The sequence below is a fragment of the Chinchilla lanigera genome, unplaced genomic scaffold, assembly GCF_000276665.1.
Source record: "Chinchilla lanigera isolate Chin_1 unplaced genomic scaffold, ChiLan1.0 scaffold00018, whole genome shotgun sequence".
NCBI classification, from domain to species: domain Eukaryota; kingdom Metazoa; phylum Chordata; class Mammalia; order Rodentia; family Chinchillidae; genus Chinchilla; species Chinchilla lanigera.
In genome coordinates this window covers 14,168,926-14,190,131 of record NW_004955419.1, presented here as the reverse complement: position 1 = coordinate 14,190,131, position 21,206 = coordinate 14,168,926, and the positions used below count along the sequence as shown (strand labels likewise).

At 45.1% G+C, this 21,206-nt stretch overlaps 1 protein-coding gene and 1 long non-coding RNA gene across 5 annotated transcripts; both read right to left on the bottom strand.

The window, feature by feature from the left end:
- Positions 1 to 901: 901 nt before the first annotated feature.
- Rnf183 (ring finger protein 183) lies at positions 902 to 9,059 on the bottom strand. 4 transcript variants are annotated; one of them, XM_005382680.2, is made up of 2 exons: positions 8,838 to 9,059; positions 902 to 4,175 (listed from the first exon to the last, which is right to left on the bottom strand). In XM_005382680.2, exon 2 carries the CDS (start codon positions 4,082 to 4,084, stop codon positions 3,506 to 3,508), a length of 579 nt encoding a protein of 192 aa, XP_005382737.1. In that variant the 5' UTR covers positions 4,085 to 4,175; positions 8,838 to 9,059; the 3' UTR covers positions 902 to 3,505. The 4 variants fall into 4 exon arrangements, with proteins under 4 accessions (XP_005382737.1, XP_005382736.1, XP_005382735.1 ...); XM_005382679.2 differs by having other exon boundaries at positions 902 to 4,107; XM_005382678.2 differs by lacking the exon at positions 8,838 to 9,059 and adding an exon at positions 4,824 to 4,928 and having other exon boundaries at positions 902 to 4,107.
- Positions 9,060 to 9,066: 7 nt separating this feature from the next.
- On the bottom strand, positions 9,067 to 13,086 carry LOC106148283. Its single transcript, XR_001233569.1, has 3 exons — positions 11,497 to 13,086; positions 11,194 to 11,241; positions 9,067 to 9,228 (listed from the first exon to the last, which is right to left on the bottom strand). It is a non-coding gene; the product is annotated as an uncharacterized LOC106148283 (long non-coding RNA).
- Between the last annotated feature and the right edge of the window lie 8,120 nt (positions 13,087 to 21,206).

The following is a 21,206-nucleotide window of genomic DNA, read 5'->3' as shown; positions in this document are numbered from 1 at the left end:
GCTGGGGACATAGTTCAGTGGTAGACTATATGAAGCCCTCGACATCCACAGTACCCAAAAAAACAAAAAAATTTGAAGTTAAGCATTTTCTGATTCCTAACCATTAATCCAAGCAGGTCCATTTTGTTTTGTTTTATGTAGACTGATTTCGGATGTAGATTACTCCAATTTCTGTCTCTTGCATAAGCACTCTATTATCCTTTTAAACAGGGCAAGGGTTGTTGTCCACATAGGCCAGACTAACAGCTCTATGTGGACTCCATAATCCTATTCATCAGGTGATAACTTCCACCTCTTTCCACCCCAGATACACATCCTGTGGACTCTGAAGTGACACAATAAATTTACACACAAGTAGAAGAATTTGGAAGAAAAAGAGTACGTATAGAGGAGAATTAAGGAAAGGCTTTATAATAGCCTTTGAATATTCAAACCCCTTCTTACTGCTGGGTGTGGGTGCCACACATCTATAGTCCCAGCACTTGGGAGGCTGAGGCAGGAGGATCACCTTGAATTCAAGGCCAGCCCAGGCTACATAGTAAGTTCAAGCCTAGCCTGAACTATGCTGTGAGACCCTGTCTCAAAACAAAAAAAAACCCTTTTCATTTGCTGTTTCAGAGAGATTAAGGATGGCCCTGCCTCTTTTGCAAATTATGAATATGTGCTTGTAGCCAAATGTACTGTTTTTAATTTGATTTCAGTTATAACCAAGTAGTTGCATTTCCTGTGTAGTTGCTCAGCTTCAGTTTTCTCAAGTCTACCCCCATTGGATACTGAGTTCTGTTTCCTTTATGGTTCACCATGAAAAAACTTTCAATTACCATGTTTGTAGTATGTGTAAAATAAAGGTAGACATTGGTGTACTACCATGCAGCTTAGATATAGTATGCTAAGAAAGGTGTTTAGTTTCTCAGGTTTGAATTTATTAGGTCCGTTAGACTTGTCTTTTGTATTTTGGTGGTTCCAAAAGGGTAACATTTGGGCAAAATGTCTAACCCTTTGGCAGGTTGGTGGAATAACCATTTGTTCAGACATCATTGTAAGAAATTATTTGCTGAGAAACCCAAGGCCAAGATGTAGCATTTCATGACAGTCATGATGAAATCATGACATCATAGCCATCACTTAACAGAGTACTTCCAGCCTACATAATGTACAAGGCACATTTAGACGTATTGTTTGACCCTCATAATCATATGAATTTATTCCCTTTTTACAAGCAAAACATGCTTAAAACACTGAAGATTACCCACCTAGGAAGTGTTGGAACTAAATTTGAGTTGTCTTTTTAACCATTTGTGATCTTATGAAGATATTCTGTAGGGCTGAATGTATTGGCCACCCTGGCAGCAAGACCGTTCAGATCAGTATGGCCTGTTTCCTGTACAGTCCGTTTTGTAACACTGCCCTATCAGTATGTCACTTGCTGTCTGACGTCATGCTGAATGGAGTTAATTTCCCTGTTGCTGCTTTGGGAACTTGGGAGCAGCATGGTGTATTGTTCAACGGGATGCTCATTTGCATTTTGGGATAACCATGAGTATTGCAGCAGGTCTCAAGTGTCCCTGACCTGTGCAATAAACACAGAAGTACCCACTTCGTTGAGTATCAGAGGTGTTTTCACACATTTGCAAATGACCTATGAGATGGTGGGACTGCCCCAGTGTGGAACTGCTGAGCGTGAAAATTGAGGGTGCTGTGATATTTAGTATATCTTCCCTATCTGAAGTAACTCAGAACTCTCTTATTTGCATGGTGTAGCAGTCACTCCAAGAAGAAAAGTTCTACTTTGAGTGAAAACAACTACTAATTAGCAAGGTGACCTTAAAGAAGGCAGCTGAGCTTTCAGAGCCTGAGTTTCATCAGTACAGTGGGAGTGAAGTTACTTAGACCAGCAGGCCATACTGCAGAGGCCAGTGTCCCTTCCTGGGCATCCCCTGGCTGCTCTGTGCCCTGTACTGAGCAGCTGGAGCCTGTCCCTCAGCTCAGACAGCGATGGTGAGATCATTGCCTAACTTAACCTGCCACAGAGTTAAGGAGCCTAAGACATACAAAAAAACGAAGTCAGTGGGGAGAGATTGAGTTGCAGCGTCAGTGTAATTACCTTCAATGGCTAAGCGGAGAGACAGGTGCTGGTCCCTGCTGGGATACGTTGCAGCTTTCCAACTTCGTAATGGAGACTTTTTCCTCACTTGGAGCTTAAAATCATATTGTTTTGCTCAATGCAAGAAATAATCTTGTATATTAAGACCCCTAAGGAATATATAGACAGCCCCATTAAAACTCGATTTAAAAAGTAAAAGTGACTCAAGTTCTGCCCTTTGGTAGTTTATTATACAGTCTTTCAAAATTCAAAATGTTACTTTTTCATAATGTGATGTTTTAGCCATATGGGGACTGTTTCAGAGCCCTGAACCACTAGACCAGTTTAAAACTAGGGAAACAGAAAACAGAAATTGATTTTAGGCACTGGAGGTGTCGATCTGCCAAGCAGCAGCCTGATCATTCACATGCTATTTCCTTGGTTTCTAGATTCTGTGGTGTAAAGTGAAAACCAGCGCCCACCACACACACACACACACACACACACACACACACACACACACACACACACACCTACTGTGGCTTGGGACTGGAGCTCAGGTTTTGCCTCTGCCAGGAGTTTGTCTTTCCTCTTGAGGCCAAAATTATGGTACTGCAAGGAGTAGAGTCTGAGCTCTGCTCTGTACCCTGTCTAGTCAGAGCCTCTGCACCTACTAGCAGGACTAAAGACCTATTCCTCCAAATTCCAGATGCTTAATTCAGTGATCTGGCTTCTTTCACTGTTAGATTCTTATCCCCTAACTCTCCAAGAGCTACATGCTGACACAAGGTCTTACAGAAGAAGCTGCTGAATGAATGTCCCCTCTCTTTTGCTGGGGGCCATCTGCCACCCCTAGATATCTTACCTGTTGCTCCTGCACCTTCCTGAACAATTTTTGTGGAATGAATAAATGAATGAATTAATGAATGCAGACCATTTTCCTGGGACTGGTAGCAAGACAACCAAATAGCTGAAGAGACAAGCACATTTGCCCTCAGAATTGAAACTCATTTTTCAAAATTTTTAGCAACACATAATGAAGTGGTGAACTGAGTCCAAAGCAGCTCCGTTGAGAAACGTAATTTGTTGTTTGGGCTAGCCAGGTTCCTGGATACCATTGTCCAGCCCTTTGGCACAGTTTGCTGTGTGGCTCTGTAGCCATAGAACCACTTCCGTGTCCTCCATGGCCCCCATGGTTCACACCAGGAGGTCTCAGTTCCCCCCGTCCTTCAACTTTTGGTTTTGCTCTTTTTTTTTTAAATTTCCCTCATAGTGGGGCCTTTTCTGTTCCCAGAAGCAAATATATGGCCTAACACCGATCCCTGGATGGTAAATTGAGCAATACTACAAAAAAGCACAACGCCAGGTGAGGGTATGCGGTCCCCATCCCCAGCAGCTTGCTCCTTGTCCATGAGCAAGCACTCACCCCACACCCCAAAGGAACTGCTTGGTCCAAAAAATGGAGACGATGAGCAGCAGAGTGACGCTGAGGATGACAGCCATCAAGTAGGCAAAGATCCGAAACTGCGGGTTGCGGACACACTCCCTCAGAGAGTAGTGGCTGGGGACGGGAATGGGCCTGGGTCCGGTGGCAGGGGCTGTGTCCTGGGGGGGGCCGGTCTGGCTCCCAGGGTCAGGGCCGAGGTCCAGTGTGTAGACTCGAGGTTGGCGCAGGAAGTAGCGGCTCTTGGGCTGGTCCTTGAGACAGAGCTGACGCCCTTCCAGGATGACGTGGTGGGGCTCCAGGCGGAGCAAGGTCAGCATGGCAGTGTCTGTGGGCAAGTCAGTGACTGGCTGCCCCGAGGCCAGGATGGTGGGCTGGCGACAGAGTGGGCAAAGCAAGCGGCGCCGGGCAGGAGTCACCAGGCTGAGGTGGGCCAGGCATTCCACGCAGAAAGAGTGGCAGCAGTCCAGCACTTTGGGGGTGTGGAATGTGTTGTTGAAGGGGTTCCAGCAGACAGGGCACTCAGCCTCCAGCTCACGGCCACGTGGCTCGGCCATCCGGAGGCCTCCCGGGGATTGTGCTGGCAGAGAGGAAGGAGCGCAGTCACACTCACGAAGCTCTGTCCCTGTGCTTGGTCTGAGCTGAATTCTGTGGGGGGTTTAAAGGTGTCACCCGCACTTCTCAGATGAAGAAGCTTGGGTTCGAAAGCATGTGGTCCCACTTCAGCCAGTCTCTACACCTTAAAGTTCAACCTAAGATACACAGCTACCTCTGTATCAGTGGAAGGCCTGTGTCAACCCCGCCAACGGTCCTGAGTGAGCTGGCATCCGTGGGGAAAGTACCAGCCTGTGGCGATGCCTGAAACTGCCCCCTGTGCTCAGCGTGTTTGCCCTTGGCTGCCCTGCGTCCAGGGAGAAGGCTGAGATGCACTCAGTGGTTTTTGGTAGAGGACGAGTATTTCTTTCCCTGGTCCAGTACCTCAAATTCCTCACCTGGCCAGAGATGGGCTTTGTGAATTCCCTGGTCTGTCCCTTCTCTGGGGACAAATGCCAGGCCCTTTTTCCCTCCCTGCTGTGGGCTACAGGGCAAACCTTCCAGAGCCCCCTGGGCCAGTCTTCAATTGACCTGGTCAAGAGGCCGCTGCTAAAGCTTTTTCTCCTTAACCTGGAAACCTTGGGAGGTCTCCTTGCCCAGATTCCCAGATCAGCCCTTCCAGAGCCTCTTCCCAGTAGTACTCAGCCTCCCCGGGCTCCTCCTCCACACTATTTTGTCCTTGGGGACCGTCAGGGCACCCACCTGGGCTTCCGAGGTCACTAGGATGGTCGGGCAGACTATCCTGGAGGGCTGAGGCTCCGTGCTCTCCCTCTCCTGAATCTGCCAAGCTTTGGGAAATTACCTTACCACCAACCGGGGGCCGTCTCCATGGCAGCGCACGCACAGCACCTGGAGCTGCCAGGTGGCCCAGGCTGCAGAGCCTCTTGAGCACCGCTGCCTGGAGCCAAGGCTAGAGAGCCGCCTGGGTGGTGCCTGGGAGGTAGGGGACCTGAGCTTCACCCCCACACCTTGGGTGTGGCAACCAGTCCAACTCAGAAGCCACGTATCTGCAAGACTGTGGGTGGTTCTTTCCAGACCTGAAATCCCTGGCCCGGAAAGGTAGGGGTGGCAATTTCCTCTCTCTAGATCTTGGGGAGGCTGAGTCTTCTGGGCTTCCTCTCTCTTGGGGCCTCATTTCTTTTCTAAAGTGGTTGGAACCTCTTCCTCACACAAAGGGGCCATGGGTCCTGCACTTCTATTACTGAGAAATTCACCTACTTCCACCCAAATCAGACCCAGCAAGTCCTTTTCATCTCTTTCTGATCTTTTCTAAGTAGCTACAACCAGCGAGGGTAAACCGTGCCGCCTTCTGCTTTGTTCTTGGAACACAGATGGTCAGTGGCTGAGATTTTTCAGACCCAGCTGCCAACCTTGAGGATTTACAGTTGAGAGGAAGAAGTATGCCAGCCTTACTTCCCGATCTCAACCAGAAACACTTGGATTTTATCTGTTTCTCACATTCATCATTTAAATTACTTGAAGAGCTGATCTGCTGGGGGGAAAGTACTTACAAAGCACTTGTCTGTCCTAATCACTCACTTTGTGGATGGAGACAAAAGTTATCCAGCTAGTTTTGGTGACACTGGGACACCATCTTCAGATTCCCTGTCTACCACTGTACTGCTGTCATAAAGAGACCCTGCATCCATTCAGTCCACCTGGTGGATGTATGTTATCAGTAGGAAGTGTTTGCATTTTATCAGGAGAGTCTTTATGGCCATATGACTCTTGTGGTAGGAATACAGGAACTGTGCAGGGGGAAATTCGGGGGTAAGGCATCTCGTGTAGACACCGCCTATCCTGAGTTGATACCTAAAGTGTAGCCAAAGCCAGCAGCCCACACCAGGGCTTTATTCAGTGGACTGTTTATCTGTTCAGCAGTTGCTGAGTGCTTACTACACGGCAGGCACTGTGCTAGGGATTGGGTAAACAAAGGAAAACAAAAGTGACATCAACTTTGACCTCGTGGTATTTAGAGGCCAGCGAGGCAAAGAGACGCTTACAGTGTAATAGGCAATAAGGAAATGCATGATTTTAATGAATGCTATAAGGGACAAAAGATAAAATGGGAAGTGAGAGTACCAAGACCCCATCTCAGAAAAGAAGAGAAGGAGGAGCAGAGGAGAAGGGAAAGAAGAGGAGGAGGGAGGGAAAGGAGAAAAGAGAAAGAGAGAGCTGAGTGTGGTGGCATATGCCTGTAATTCCAGTACTCTGGGAAGCTGAAGCAGGAGGATTGCAAGTTTGAGCCCAGCCTGAGCAGCCAAGTGACTTAACACGAACCTGTTTTAAAAATAAAAAATAAAAAAGACTAGGGATGTAGCTCAGTACCAAGGGCCTAAGGACTGAAATCCCAAAACTGCCCCACCCAAAAAAAGGAAGAGAGAGACAGAGCCAGACAAAAGAAAATGGGCTTAAAATGGAAAGTTACTCCAAAGAGGTGATATGAAAGCTGAGGCGGAAGGAGGGAAAGAATCCAGCTGTGCAGCATGGAGGAAGAACAGGACAGGCCAAGGGAGCAGCTGCGCAAAGCCTGAGGTGAGGAGTTCCATCAGTGTGATGAAGTGGAAGGAGGCCAGGGTGACAGGTGGGGGCTGGAGGCGGGTCAGGGTGGGCAGAGGATCAGGATGAGATCCAAAGGGTGGGAGTGGGGACTTTAAGCTCCGGAACGCATCTGGATTTTATTCTGGGGGAGGGGGAGTTTATTTTCATTTTAAAAATGCCACTCCAGCAACTGAGGACAGGCTGCGAGAGACAGGGGTGGGAACAGCAGGTAAGTGTGGTCCAGGCATGTGATGGTGATGCGTGATGTAGGCCAGGCGAGAATGGAGAAGATAAAACAGATGCACGGCATAAAAGATATCTGTAGAGACAGAATCAAAGCCACTTCCCAGTAAGCCGTACCTTGAGAACTGGGGTATACACTCTGGAACCAAGTTTGTAAGACTCATGAGCTCCGAGTCTCTGCTTATTAGAACTGTGATTCCAGTTGAACTGCTTAACCTCCCTGTGCCTCCATTCCCCCTTGAAAAAAGAAAGATAAAAGGAGTGAAGCTTTTAGACAGAGCCCAGCACTGAGTAAAAACTAAGTACAGTATAAGGAAGTTGGTGTTATTACTTCAAGTTGGATTTGAGAAAGAGAAATGGTCATAGTTGACTTCAAAGCCATGAGAAAGCTAGATATGGTGAAGCATGCCTATAATTCCAGCTCTTAGGAGGCTGAAGCAGGAGGATCCCCACAAATGTTAGGCTAGCCTAGACTGCATAGTCACTTCAAAGCCAGCCTGAAGCACAAAGGGAGACTCTATCTAAAAAAAAAAAACAAAAAAAGCCATGGGAAAGTTATCTGCATCAAGCGTTGCAGCACTCCTAAATTCCAGCATGTGTCAGAAACAGACCTTCAGTTCTTATCCAGAGTCTTAAAATGTACATAACCTTGACTGAGTACTTCCTCCCCTGGAAATCGATCCCATGGAAATAATCAAGGAAGGGCCTATGCAAAGATTTGATTACAGAGATGCTCACAGCGGAACTACAGTAATGGTGACGTATAGCCAATTTCCTCATTATCCAATAATAGAACACTGAGTGAAGTCTGTCCTGCAGCCTTTAAAATGACATGATAAAGTACTAATATGGAAATATGTCTGTGATAGGTCATTATGAAAAAGAAGTAGTAATAAAACCATATTAAACATAATCCTGTTTACAAAAATATGTGTGCAATGGAAAAATATCTGGAAAGACAAGCAAATGTCAGCAGTAGTTATCTCTGGAGGCAAGACTACATGGGTTTTCTAGTTTGTTTTGTTTTTTAATTCTCTTACCTGAAAATTCTAACTGTAGTCAGCTTGTCTTACTAGCCTTAGAGATCTCCCCCTTCCCTTCACATCAGACCTACATTCTCTGAAAATCCGTGGCCAGCGCTGTAACAGGCTGTCCAAGAAGAGAGACGGTGACTGTGGCCTGGCCCTCATCAGCGGGGCGTGGCTCAGGGGCCCTCTGCAGTTCCAGAATCAGCTGGTCAGAGCTCGATCTCTCCAGGAGACACCTTCCCAGGGCCAGCTAAGCAACAGCAAGCCCTAAACACCACCCCATAGTCGTCACCTTGGTCTGTAAAGATGTCATTGCCAGTACGAACTGTCCACAGCAGCACCTCTTCGTTTTCAACATCACCAAGGCAGAGATAGAAACCTAGCCTATCGAGCAACTAATAGCCCCTCACAGCTTACAAAAGGCCCTGGTCCTTACTAGGATCTACGTATGGCAACACATCTAGATAGTCCGTTGCCCGTTTCTATTTGTAGGAAGGCCATCTGCTTCTCTAAAACCACCCAGTGAAGGAGGCAGAACGTGGGGGGGAAAGAGTAAGCAGGCTTTGAAACCAGAATTTTTTGCTCATCTTGAACAAACAGCTTAATTTCTCTGAACTTTGCTTTTCTTTGTGAAAGAGAGCCACCCTCACAGAGTTGCTGTGAGGAAGGGTCTGTAACCTGCCCAGCAGGACACAGCAGGTGGTTAGTACTTCGCTAGCATGATCGTTTTTTATACCCATTTGAAACACGGGGAAGCTAGGGCTCAACATGGTGAAGTGACGTTGAAGACAGGCCCAGAGAAACCCGCCTCAGAGGCCAGAGTTCACCTGCTCCCCGGGCTCTGGTGCCTCACAGGACCTGGGGCCCTTTGACCACCCCTCCATGCCCATCTCAGGCTCCTTACCTGCTCCCTAGGGCTGCCTCCTCCTCCTTCCCAAGAGAGCACAGCCCTGGCTTTTTGGGCTCTGGCTGCTGGGCCTGTCCAGGCCGCTAGGGGCGGGCCTCATCTGTGTGGTGTCCCAAGCTTGTGTCACTCTCTGCAGCAGGTTTTTCTCTTCTCAAGTGACTTCGGACTGTCGGTGTATACAGCGGACTCCCGGAAACTACGGCCTCTTTGTCTTCCTCCTGTGAGTCACTCTTGTTCTTTCACTGGTGGGGTGAAGTCCACTCACCCTTGCAGGCCTCTGTGTGGGGCTGGGACTGCTCACGCCCCTCTGTGGTGACTGCCTGGACCCATGCACAGCCTGGCCTTGACAGGAAGGCAGAGGACCTCTGACCCTTCCTCCTCTGAGAGCCTGCAATGAAAACACAAAGACCTCTTGCAAAATACACATAACCCAGCAGAAAGTAGTGAGGGCAGAGGCAGGTGAGCCTAGCAGGAAAAGCTTGGATTCTCCGGCAAGTCAGAGTCCCTGCTCAGAATCCAAACTTCTCTTACTAGGGAAGAGACAGGCAAATTAGTTAATTTTTCCAAGCCTCGGTTTCTTCATCTGAAAATGAGGGTAATAATCCACCTAGTTGGTCCACAGATGAAATGATAGACTGTAACGTGGTGAATGGCACACAGAAACACACAGCAAATGTGTGTTAGACCGGTAGAACTATCATTGTTCTTTTAGTGCTATCAGGAAAATCACATAAAGAATGAATGCAAATAGAAGCTACACAAGGGAAAATGTGTGTACACACCTGCATGCAGTGCGTGTGTGCATGTGGTGTGAGCACAGCAAGTTTAAACAGCAAGGTGTGGAAGTCCCTCTGCAAGCTGTGCCGTGGCCTCACTATCTTCCATGAGGGTATTCAAGTGGCTCATCTCGGGTCCCTCTCGAATTCTCTTTGTACTTAAGATCCTTTCATTCCTTCAGTGATCTTTTCAATGAAGTTTGGAGGAGAATAAATAGAAATAAATAGTAAATGTACCTAAATGGGATGTAATCAGATGCCCTAGTTCCCTCATTTAAAGTTTTTTTTAGAATCTAATATTATTTTGCTTATGTGCTACCACAGGGAGTGATAAAATCTAATATTATTTTGAATAGGTGATACAGTCACATGGCTCTACATGTGAAAGGTTTGTTTGTGCAAAGGAAATTATCTTCTCCTCCCAGCCACCTACTTTTCATGAAAATTAAGGTATTATTCCGTTTCTTCTGTAACTTTCCAAAGATGTCTAATGCATACACAAACAAAACGTCCATAACGAAATGTCTATGTATTCATCTTTCTCTTGTTACCCAAATATACATGTTATACAGACTGTTCTGTACCTTTCTTTTGTCACTTAACAATAATATATCTGAGATACCATTCTGTACTAATATGCAGAGTTTTCTCTGGCTTTTTAGTGGTTGTATTGTATTTCATTGAGTGACTATATGATAAATTACTTAACCAATCACCTATTGACCTAATCCTTTACTTTTAAATATATAAATATTGGATAAAAGAATAAATGCAGAAATGATTTCAATTTATCCTAGAATTGCACATGTATGACATTTTAAAAATAAATAAATAAAATTGTGGAAGCAAAGGATGGCGGTGCATGCCTGTAATTTCAGCACTTGGGAGGGCTGAAGCAGGAGGGTCGCTGTAAGTTTGAGGTCAGCCTGGACTACATAACCAGGCCTTGCCTCAAAAACCAAAAAAAAAAAAGAAAGGCAGAGGCAGGGAACAAGGGAAGTAGGGAAGGAGTGAGGGAGGGAGAGAGAGAGAAATAGAGAAGACTGTGGACTTGAGGACATTTTAGAGCTCTACAAAAGAACTCTCAGCAATTCTCTGAGCTGGTGACAGAGGGATGATTGTTGATGATCCTCTCAGCTCTGAATGCCTGGCTTCCTGTTATCGCTACTGGTTAACTAAGGCTAGTGGGGGAGTCAAGACACTGATTTATTTCAATGGATCCGGTTTGTATTTGAGAGTCTGGAAGTCATGCTTTCTGGCTGGGCAAGACTAGTGCAAGCCATGAATAAGCTGACTTTCACTTAGTAATTTAATTCTCCAGAAGTATGCAAAAGATATATTTTGGTTGAGTGAAGATGTTCATTGCAATTTTTTTTTTTTTAATTTTAAAGAGTAAAGGAGGGACAACATAGCAATAGGGAATTCACCGAATTACAGACAAAGTGTAGGACATTATCAATGGTTGTTATTTTACCTATTGGTATTTTCAAGATAGTTTCTCAGGAAAACAAATAGACAAATAATAGTGAGTTACCGACAAAAATGGCAGGAAATTATCAGTGGTTGTTATACTATACCTTGGTTTCTCAAAGTTTCCCTCTTTCTCAGAGTTTCCCTCTTTTTCTCTAGGGAAAACAAATAGAGATATACGTGAGTGATCAATCAAATAATCAATAGTTGTTGAGAACACACAGTAACAAACATACATCCATTTACAAAATAGCATAGGAACAATACAAACATTACAGAGTTAAGGACAGATTGGTTTCATTGCAATTTTAACTACAACTCAGTGGTTGAAAATAACTCAAATCCCACCAATTACTATTGGTAGGAAACTACATAGTCACTTAAAATGATTGCAGAAGAACTTTACCAACATGTAAAAATGGCCACTGCATATTACATAAGGAGCGGGGAAGCAGTTTCCATAATAGTATAGACTGTATGAGCCAGGTTTCATAAAGTGGGACTAAAGACCAGATCAGTGTTACTATGGTTATCTCTGGGCAATGGACATCATGTTCTTCCTTGCTATCTGCATTTTCTGAATTTTCAAATTAGTATACTTCACCTTTATAGAAAGCAAATTGACTTACTAAGGTAAGTTTGAGTTTTCTGCAGCCAGGGAATCCAAAACTTGAATAGGTAAGCAGGTGAGATGGGTAAGGGATCAGCCAAGGAATTGCAAACAGTGAAATAAACACAAAACAAGCCATGGCCTTTTTCTGGGTCACTGATCGTCTAGTAAGTAAACGCATCATTGTAGCGTCTGTGGGTGGTCAGAGCCAACGAGTCCTTTGCAAACAGTGGAAAATTTTCTGGAGAGATACCCAAGAGAGATAGAGAGGCATCTCAGGAATTTGAGAGTTGAACTAACTGACTTCATGCTTGTGGGGGGGCTGAAGTCAGCCAACTGGAAAAGCACCTCGCCTAAGCAGTACCTTGGGACTGGATGAGCAGAGTCATGAGACTCCTTGGAGCCCCGCCAAGGTGGGGATCAGAGGGGTGGGATGAACCGTCTGGGAAGAAGCTCTTGCTTTCTCTCTCTTCATTCCCAGAAAGGGAGGATAGATCTAAAAAAGTCAGTGATGAGGCAAGTTCTGAATAGGCGACAGTATTTAGCAAGCTCCAGCCAGGGGCAAGGGGCCACTCTCCCTGAGGGCCACTACATTGTCATCGCTTATCAATCACAGCCTTTGCAGTTTTGTCTGAGGCCTGTCCAGAATTTTAGGACAGTTCCAGCAATGTAGGCATCACCTGGAGGTTTACAGAAGCACAGACTCTCCAAATTTTTTTTTTAGAACTATTGAGGCAAAATGTATACTTTCACAAGATCCTTAGCAGATCTAGACACATAGCAAAATGGGAGGAGGACTGATTTAGAAGAAATTCCCCCGATCTGTTCTGCTTGACTCAAACTGATTATGCTCATCCATAGTCACATAAGGGCTTTTCGAGGATGTGATGCCCTAGAGAGGGCTGGGTGAGTCCCAAGCTAGCAGTGGCCATAGCTTTGCTATCATCAGAATTTGTATTGCAGGTCATAACCCCTTATGCAAAACCTTTGCAGTCAAATGTATTTCAGAGCTTTTCATATTTTAGGAAGGTAATATGTTTGCCATATATGAAGTAACTCTCAGTGGGATCTAGGACAATATTCTGCAGTCTATTATGAATATTGACACTAAATAATACTTGATTTGGGGGTGTGGAGATTTTAGAATTGAGGATAAAATTTATGAGCTGTTTTATTTTCTTTTGGGTTGTTTTTTGTTTGGTTGGGTTTTTTTTACTTTTAGACTATGTCAGCTGAATAAATTTAGAAACACCGACGTAGTTCAACGTCTCAGCTCTTGTTAACCTCAGACTCTGCAGAAACTACAAGATCTAGATATTCTTCCATGTAAAGTAGTTCACATACTTCATCCTTCTAAGCAGGTCACTTCTACCACAACTCAGCTCAACTCAAGGAGATTGTGAGCAGCTGCTGGCTTTTGGCAAAATTAAGCCATTTGTCCCAGCTAACACTGATGCTAAATGTCAGAGCTGATACTTGAACCCAAGGCCTCTGATTTGTGGTCCAGTGTGGTCCCCTGCTTCCCTGAGCTCTTGGACATGACTTCGCCCCTCAGTTCTCATGTCCTGTGTTCTGGGAACTGGCTCTGGCTAAAGGATAAGGGATAAAATGCTTGCTGCACATGCCTGCTGGTGTGTTTAAAAACAAGGAACTGAAACCGGGCAGCTTTTCCTCCAGCTGCTCTGGGAATGAAGCATCTCCACTTTCAACCCCTCAGACTGTCTTCTGCATGGGGGAGGCAGTGAGCGGCCCTCAGGAGGTCCTTGGTGTGAGTTGGCCCAGGCAGAGTCAGATGAGTCAGCGGGTTTACTACTCTGAAGACTTGCTCCGGGTGAGTCCTGCCAGGAAGACACTGGCAGAGCTGGCTGGAGGCTGTTTGTACAGGAAGGTCCAGGCAGCTAACCGGAAGTGTCCAGGTCCTCCTCCAAATCTCAGGAGATGACTGGGCCAGCGGCTGTCTCTGGTTTTGTCATGTTCAGATGACAGCATTGGCATGTCGTTTATCCCCTTCAAAACTCATGTGGAAATCTGGTTGCCATTATGAGAGCTGAGAAGCAGTGGGGCCTTTTAAAGGGATTTAAAAGCTCATTCAGAAGGATTTATGCTTCTCTCACAGGACTGGGATCATTCTTGTAATAATGGGTTGTTACTGAGCAGGTCCAGGCCCTCTTGCCTGTTTCTTCTGCTTTTCTGCTTTCTGTGTTGAGTTGAAGCAATATAAAGCTCTTACCAGAAGCTACTCAGATATCAGCACCATGTTCTGGAAACTTTCCAGCTCCCGGGACTGGGAGCTAAATAAACTTCTTTTCCTTATAAATCACCAATTCTCAGCAGTTGTTATAGCAACTGAAAATAGACTGAGACAGAAAAGTGGTACTGCCAGGTAGAGTGATATATGCCTATAATCCCAGCATTTGGGAGGCTGAGGCAGGAGGATTGCCATGAGTATGAGGCCAGCCTAGGCTACATAAGTGAGACCTTGTCTTAAAAAAAAAAAAAGTGATACCAAGAAGTAGGATGTTGCTACAACAATACCTGAAAATGCAGGAGTGGTTTGGAATGGGTAGAAGCTGGAACAGTTTTGAAGTGAGTGCTGGGGAAAGTGTGCATTGCTATGAGTGGAGCAGTAAGATTCTAGTGAGGGCTCAGAAGAAAACAAGAAGAATTCTTGTTTAGGGAAAGTCTAGGACTTCTAAGACATTACCATGACCAGAACACTGATAGAAGTGCAGACTGTAAATGCCATTCTGATGACGTCTCCAATGGAAATGAGGAATATCTTACTGTGAACTGATACAAAGGCCATTCTTATTATAAGGTTGCAAAGCATTCAGCTGCATTGTACCAATGCCTGCGCCTTGTAAAGATGGAATTTAGGAGTGATAAACTAGGATTTCTGGAAGAAATTTCTTTGTTTTGCTTAGGAACAAGGTTTCACTATGTTGCCCAGGCTGGTCTTGAATTCCTGGTCTCAAATAATCCTCCTGCCTCAGCCTCCCAAGTAGCTGGGACTATAGGCATGTGCCATTCTGCCAGGCCTAGAAGGAATTTCTAAGCAAAATATAGAAGCCACATGATTATTTTTAACCACTTACAGTGATGTGAGAGAGCAGCAAGAGAGATGATAGTTTAATGACAGAATCTATAATCATAAGGGAAGCAGAGTATAAAATTTGAAAATTCACCACCTGGCCATATAAAGAGCAAAAAGCATGCAAAGTGCAGCCAAGCTACCGCTATTATTTTGGGTTTTGTTGTTATCTTTTTCTTTCTTTTGGTTTATGTTTCTTTATTTTATATTTTTGTCTTGTTTTTATTTTTATTTTTTTCTTTCAGTTATTGTTTTTTACTTTTTTTCTACCAAGCAACCCTTTGCTAAAGTGCTTAGTATGGATGGATAAAGGAGAGCTGGTGCTATGCATCAGGACAATGGGGAAAAGCATTTCAGAGATTTTTGAGGCTGTGCCTCCAATCACAGGCCCAGAGGCCTAGGAGGGCACAGTGGTGTCAGGGGGTTGGCCTGGGTTATAGAGATCCCTTCTTGGTCCTTGTTGCAGCCCAGGAAGTTTAATTTCTAATCCCATGGAAAAGTTGTTGGAATTCTAGTGAATTAATTCCAATCTACCACTTCCAGTGCAACCCGTGGTGAGAATAAAGACACTAAGGCATATCCGTAGTTATGGGGAGCCAAAGAGTCCTAAGTCCAGTTATGATGATGGAACTGGAGCAAAGGCCTTGACCCAGGGCTGAATCTGGGTTTTATTAATTCATGAGGAAGGGAGTGGCTTGAGGATGAGTGACTGCGGGAATGGCGGGGCATATGTGAGTTTCTGTGAGCGGGGCTCCAAGGTAGGAGGCCTGCAATCACCTCCGCAATATGCAGAGAGAGAGAGAGATGCAGAAAGAGTAATCTGCGTAACACAATTGATGTAGTATCTAATGTTTTGGGGTTGTGCTTCAGCTCTGATGTGTAACCTCTTCTGGCCTGCGAAGTCATAGCCTCTCATCTCGAGGCTCGATATTCTGCCAGGAAGCAGTGGGAATGAAGCGAAGTGGACAGTGTGGAGCAGGGCTCTCCATCCCACCCAGCTCACACATGTTTATTTGAGAGTTATGGGGGTAGTGGTGGGGAAACACTGCCCTATGGTCTTTGCCTCAAAGACTACATAGCAGCACCGTGGCTGGACCGATTTGCATTGCTTAAAGCCAATTGAAGGGGTATGGTAAAGTCCTGGCCAGCTCTGTAAACATCAATTCAGGGAAATAGGGCCAGGTTCAGCCAAAATGGAGACAATTTTATATGTACATACACTCACCATCATGTTTGGGGATACATAGCCTTTCTCTTTTCAAATATAGAAATATTTTTCATAAATTTTCTTTTTTTTGTCTTTTTTGAGACAGGGTCTCGCTATGCAGTTCAGGCTGGCCTTGAGCTCACTTTGTAGCCCAGGCTGGTCCCAAACTCACAGCGATCCTCTTCCCTCAGCCTCCTGAGTGCTGGGATTACAGGTGTGCGCCACCATGCCGGACTTTTCATAAATTATTTTAAAATGTCATCCGTGTTATACTCTTTTTCACTTTATCGCATTTCTGTGTGTATCATAAAATCATCTTCCACAGCCTTTCTTTCAAAGTGAGGGCTGTCTTCCTGTCTTTGTAAAAATGATACAGGGAAAAAAAACCATGTATTTACTTGCACATGCCTTCATTGCTGGCCACACTGGTGACCTCCAGAGGGAGCCAGAGGGAAGGTGGACAGGGGTGAGAGAATTTTCACTGTATAACATTCTGTACTCTTCATGGAGACTGTGAATGTATTATCTGTTTCAAAACGATATTTAAAAAAATGAAACTAATATATCCTAATGGCAAAAATAATGCAGAAAGGCATAAATTAGACAATAAATTCATCTTTAAACTCAGTATCCAGATAAAACGTGGTTTACATTTTGGCCATGTTTCTTCCAGATCTTTATCTCGGAGTGTACAGATACACTTCTACCACAATGAGATGGCTGCTGCTGCGTGGTGCTCTGTTGCTTGTATTTTTCACTTACACTGAATCATGGCCATGGTTCCATGCGGCCTCACTGTACACATGTGCATGGTTATTAGTCATGTGATGTTAGCCAGTTGCTAAAAGATGATTTCCAGATGAACTGAGAGCCCAGCATCGGGGGCTGCAGTCCAAGTGGTACCAGTCCCCGCTAAAGCTGGGCTTTTCAAATCTCTGTGCAAGCCCTTGCCCAGGCAGGGCACTGTGCTGCAGACCCCGAGAGGTAACATCTGGGAATGGATCTAATGTTCCTCACTCTGTGATGTTTACACCAATGTCACTGATTCCATAGGTGCAAACACCTCTCTGCCTCCTTCCCTTTCAGCCTTTATGGCCACCACCGGTGGAACAGGGCCATTGCAAGGAGAGGGCCTTGCTGGGGAAACCAGCCCACAAGTCGAAAGCCCCGAGCTCCCACCTGCGCTCTGCCACAGCTATGTGACCTTAGGCAAGTCACTTTTCTGCAGATTGGAAGAAACAATCTCGAATCTCCAGCCAGTGTTATTGTATTGGAGGACTCAGATAAGACCATGACTGAAAGCACTATGTAAAGCACAGTGCGCTGTGTACACATAAAGTATTATTGTTAAAATCTGATATCTTTTCAGGAGGTGTCAGATAGAGGGGTAGAGGCCAAACCAGTCGGTCTAGTTTCCTTCTAGTGTTGTTTCCTGGAGCTACCACTCCTGCGGTGCACTCTTGCGCCTCTACCTTCGGGCTCATCTTAAAACCGAGGGTTGTAAAGCTCAAGGGCACAACTCAAACGCTAATTCTTCTGCTGGTGACAAGTAAATCAACACAAATTCCTTGGAAAATTGTTTGGCAGTATCTCCTAAAACTGACTGATTGTGTGAATTGCCCAGTAGCCTACCAACTTGCCTGCTAGTTTTGGAGCAAGCACAGATACATACACATGTTCACCCAAAGACCTGTTATTAGACTATTCATTGCAACACTGGAAGCATTTCAAACTAGTAACCATGTGAATGTCCATCAGTATACAAATAAACTATAATACTTTCACAGTGGACTCCTATCAGCAATGAGAAACAGTAGTAGGTAGGTAGATATCCAGCTGCATGCAGTATGGAACAATCTAAAAAATGTACGGGGGCTGGGGATTTAGCTCAGCGGCACAGCGGCTGCCTAGCAAGCTCAAGGTCGTGAGTTCGATTCCCGGTACCGGGGTGGGGGGAACCAAAAAAATAAAAACTGTAGATCTGTCCGTAAGTCTGACCTAATGAAGTCTGACCAGAAATAGAAAGGTACAAGCTTCTTTCACTTAAATCTCTTGCTGCATAATGTCACTCCAAAGCACAGTGTCTTAGAACAATGATTTATTTCTCATGAGCTTCTGCGCTGGTTGTACAGTTTCTCTTCTGATTTCACCTGAGTTTACTTACAAGGCTGCCTGGAGCTGCAGCTAGCTGGGTTTGAAGACCCAAGGTGACCTCATTCTCCCCGTGACCTAAGCCACCTTCCTTTTGTGGCGACCTGAGGGCAGCATTCCAAGAAGGTGAAGGTAGCAGCTACACAACATCTTAAAGAAGGTCAAGCCTCTGTGGGTGCACAGTGCCCGTTCCTCTGGATTATGTGGTCAAACCAAGTCAAACGGTCAGCCTAGATTCAGAGGTTCCTCTTGAGGAGAGGAAGTCACATTACAAAGGGTCACACATAGAGGAACAGGAAACACTCGTGGCCATATTTTCCACTGACCACAACATAGCATAATTCCATTTATATAAAGTAGGAAAACAAAAATCAATATCACAAATTCATTGGGAGAGTATAACAGAGATCATCTGGACTCTCAGATCTACTACACTGATGCATCTAGGCCCTGGTTACTAGAGTTTGTACTTTTATGAAAATTTAGCAACCTTTAAAGACATTTGCAAATTTCTGTATGATTACTATACTTGAATTAGAAGTTAAAAGTTATATAGTGGCTTCAAAAGAGAAAAGTTCATTTCCCTTTTAGTAACAGTCTAGTCAGACAGGCTGGCGGAGCAGCTCAGCTCCTCGGGGTTAGTTAGGTTATCTCGCTGTTCCATCATCTTGTCCTCTTCTGCAGAGTGGCAGTTACTTGCTGTCTGATTTCACTACTGGGAGGGACCCTGGTGGGTGGTCCTGGACTTGCACATTCCTTTGACGCTAATAAGCTGGAAGTTACACACATCACTTCTGCTCACAACTCACTGACAAGAATTTACTCCCATGACAAGTCTACTTGGGAATGTGGCCTAGCTGGCCAGCCAATTTCAGGGAAACACCTAGCAGTCTCCTGCATTTTTTAATGATGAAGCTGCACTTTAGTCTTTTTTTTTTAAGACGGGGTCTCACTATGTAGTTCAGGCTGGCCTTGAGCTCACTTTGTAGCCCGCGCTGGTCTTGAACTTGCAACAATCCTCCTGCCTCAGCCTCTTGAGTGCTGGGATTACAGGTGTGCACCACCATGCCCAGCTTGAAGCTTTAATAATTATGTTTTCTTAAAAGGCAACTGAAAAATAGCTAAGTTCCTTTCTTCTCAGTGTTAAAGATTAAAAACCCCAAGGGACCTGAGTTCTGTACTTTGCTGGTAACGCCTGTGTCAAAGTGAAGGCCATTAAAAACCACCACCTGTGTTTCTTAAATATATAAAAATGTTAATATGTTAGAATACATATACCTTAAATTTTAACTATATACCTAGTCAGAATCCAAGCTAAGGGCTTACATACTTTCCTGGAAAAAAAGTCTACTGTCTTTGGATAATTCCTTTATATGATTTTAGAAGCAGCCTCTGAAGTGTCCAATTAAGTTACCAGCCTGTGTTTTAGACACTGAGAGTATTTGACCAGGGCCTATCAAACAAAAATAATTCTCTATAAATGTTAGCATTTGTTTACCTATTTTCTTTTTTTTTTTAATTTTATTTTTGAGACAAGATCTTGCTATGTAGTTCAGGCTGGTCTTGGACTCACTATGCAGCCCAGGCTGGCCTCGAACTTGAGATGATCCTCCTGCTTCAGCCTCCATTGTGCTGGGATCACAGGGGTGTGCCACCACGCCTGGGTTGTTTTGTTTTTTGTTGTTTTGGTTTTTTTTATTTTGAGACAGGGTCTCGCTATGGAGTTCAGACTGGCCTTGAACTTGCAGCAGTCCTCTTGTCTCAGTCTCCACATTGCTGAGATTATTAAGCCTGTGCCACTGTGCCCAACCTTCATCCATTTCCTATTTATGATGTATAGAAAAGGAATTCTGACACCAAGCACACATGCAGAGTTTAGGAAAGGGATTTTACTGACGTAGAGCCCTGCTGACTCTTGAGCAGCCTGCTGTCTCCTCACTTCCCCCTCTCAGTCGCCCGCCCTGTTTTCCTGGGACCTCCTCCCTACCCCTCTTTGGACTTTCCACCTATCTTCCTTCTATAAGAAAGTTCCAGCTGCAACATGAATAACCCAGCATATGCTAGGATGTCCCCTGAGACATCTGTCTACTGCCCCTTGGATCAGAGGGTTAGTGAGTTTATGACTGGGGCAGTGGGTGTAGAGTGCTTACCTGTGCACACAAGGCCCTGGGCATCCCCAGCTTGGAAAAAAAAAAGTTAAAACAAAAACATAAAAACCTCCAGGTGTGGTGGTGCACACCTACAATCCAGCTCTTAGGAGTGTGAGGTAGGAGGATCACTACAGATTCCAGGCCAGCCTGAACTCCATAGCGAGACCCTGTCTCAAACAAACAAACAAACAAACAAACAAACAAACAGGCAGGCAGGGAAAGCCAGAAAAGACAAACACATACCCCTTCTTTGGCTGGGACACCTTAGAGAAGGAATCTCCAAGCTAGGCAAGGTAGTATGTGCCTGTAACTGTAGTTCCAACTACCTAGGAAGCTGAGATAGGAGGATTACTTGCACTCCCAAGTTTGAGCTAGCCTGGGCAACACAGCAAGACCCTATGTCCAAAAAAAAAAAAGTAAATTAAAAAGAGAAGAAATCCCCTGATCTCAGTTGCCTTATTCTTAGGCTCATCTGAAGACAGGAGGAACTCTATATTTTCCCTCAAGGAAAATGGGCTTTATGAGCACCTGGCTGCAGACCGACTCCTGGTGACCACACGGGCTGACCAGAGTAGCCTGCCCCTCCACACTGGAGGGCGCTCAATGGTGGGGGCTGAGTGGACTCATCTCTCCATAATCCACACGTTCTCTATTTCACAGGCTCCCTGTTTGCCTTAGTCCGGCCACTCCCAAGAACATGTATGTTTTATTAACATAAAGTTAAATAAAAATACTCAAGTTGCACATGAACTTTGTTTGGCCTTGATCTCTGAACCTCTCTATTTCCTTCTCCCTGGAACAGGCTGGAGAACCCCTGTAATCCCGGTGGTGTCCTCGTGCTGGTTAGGAACTTAAAGCCATCTCAGGACCTTTTTTCATGTACTCTCAGCAGCACTGCTTAGGAAGGCATA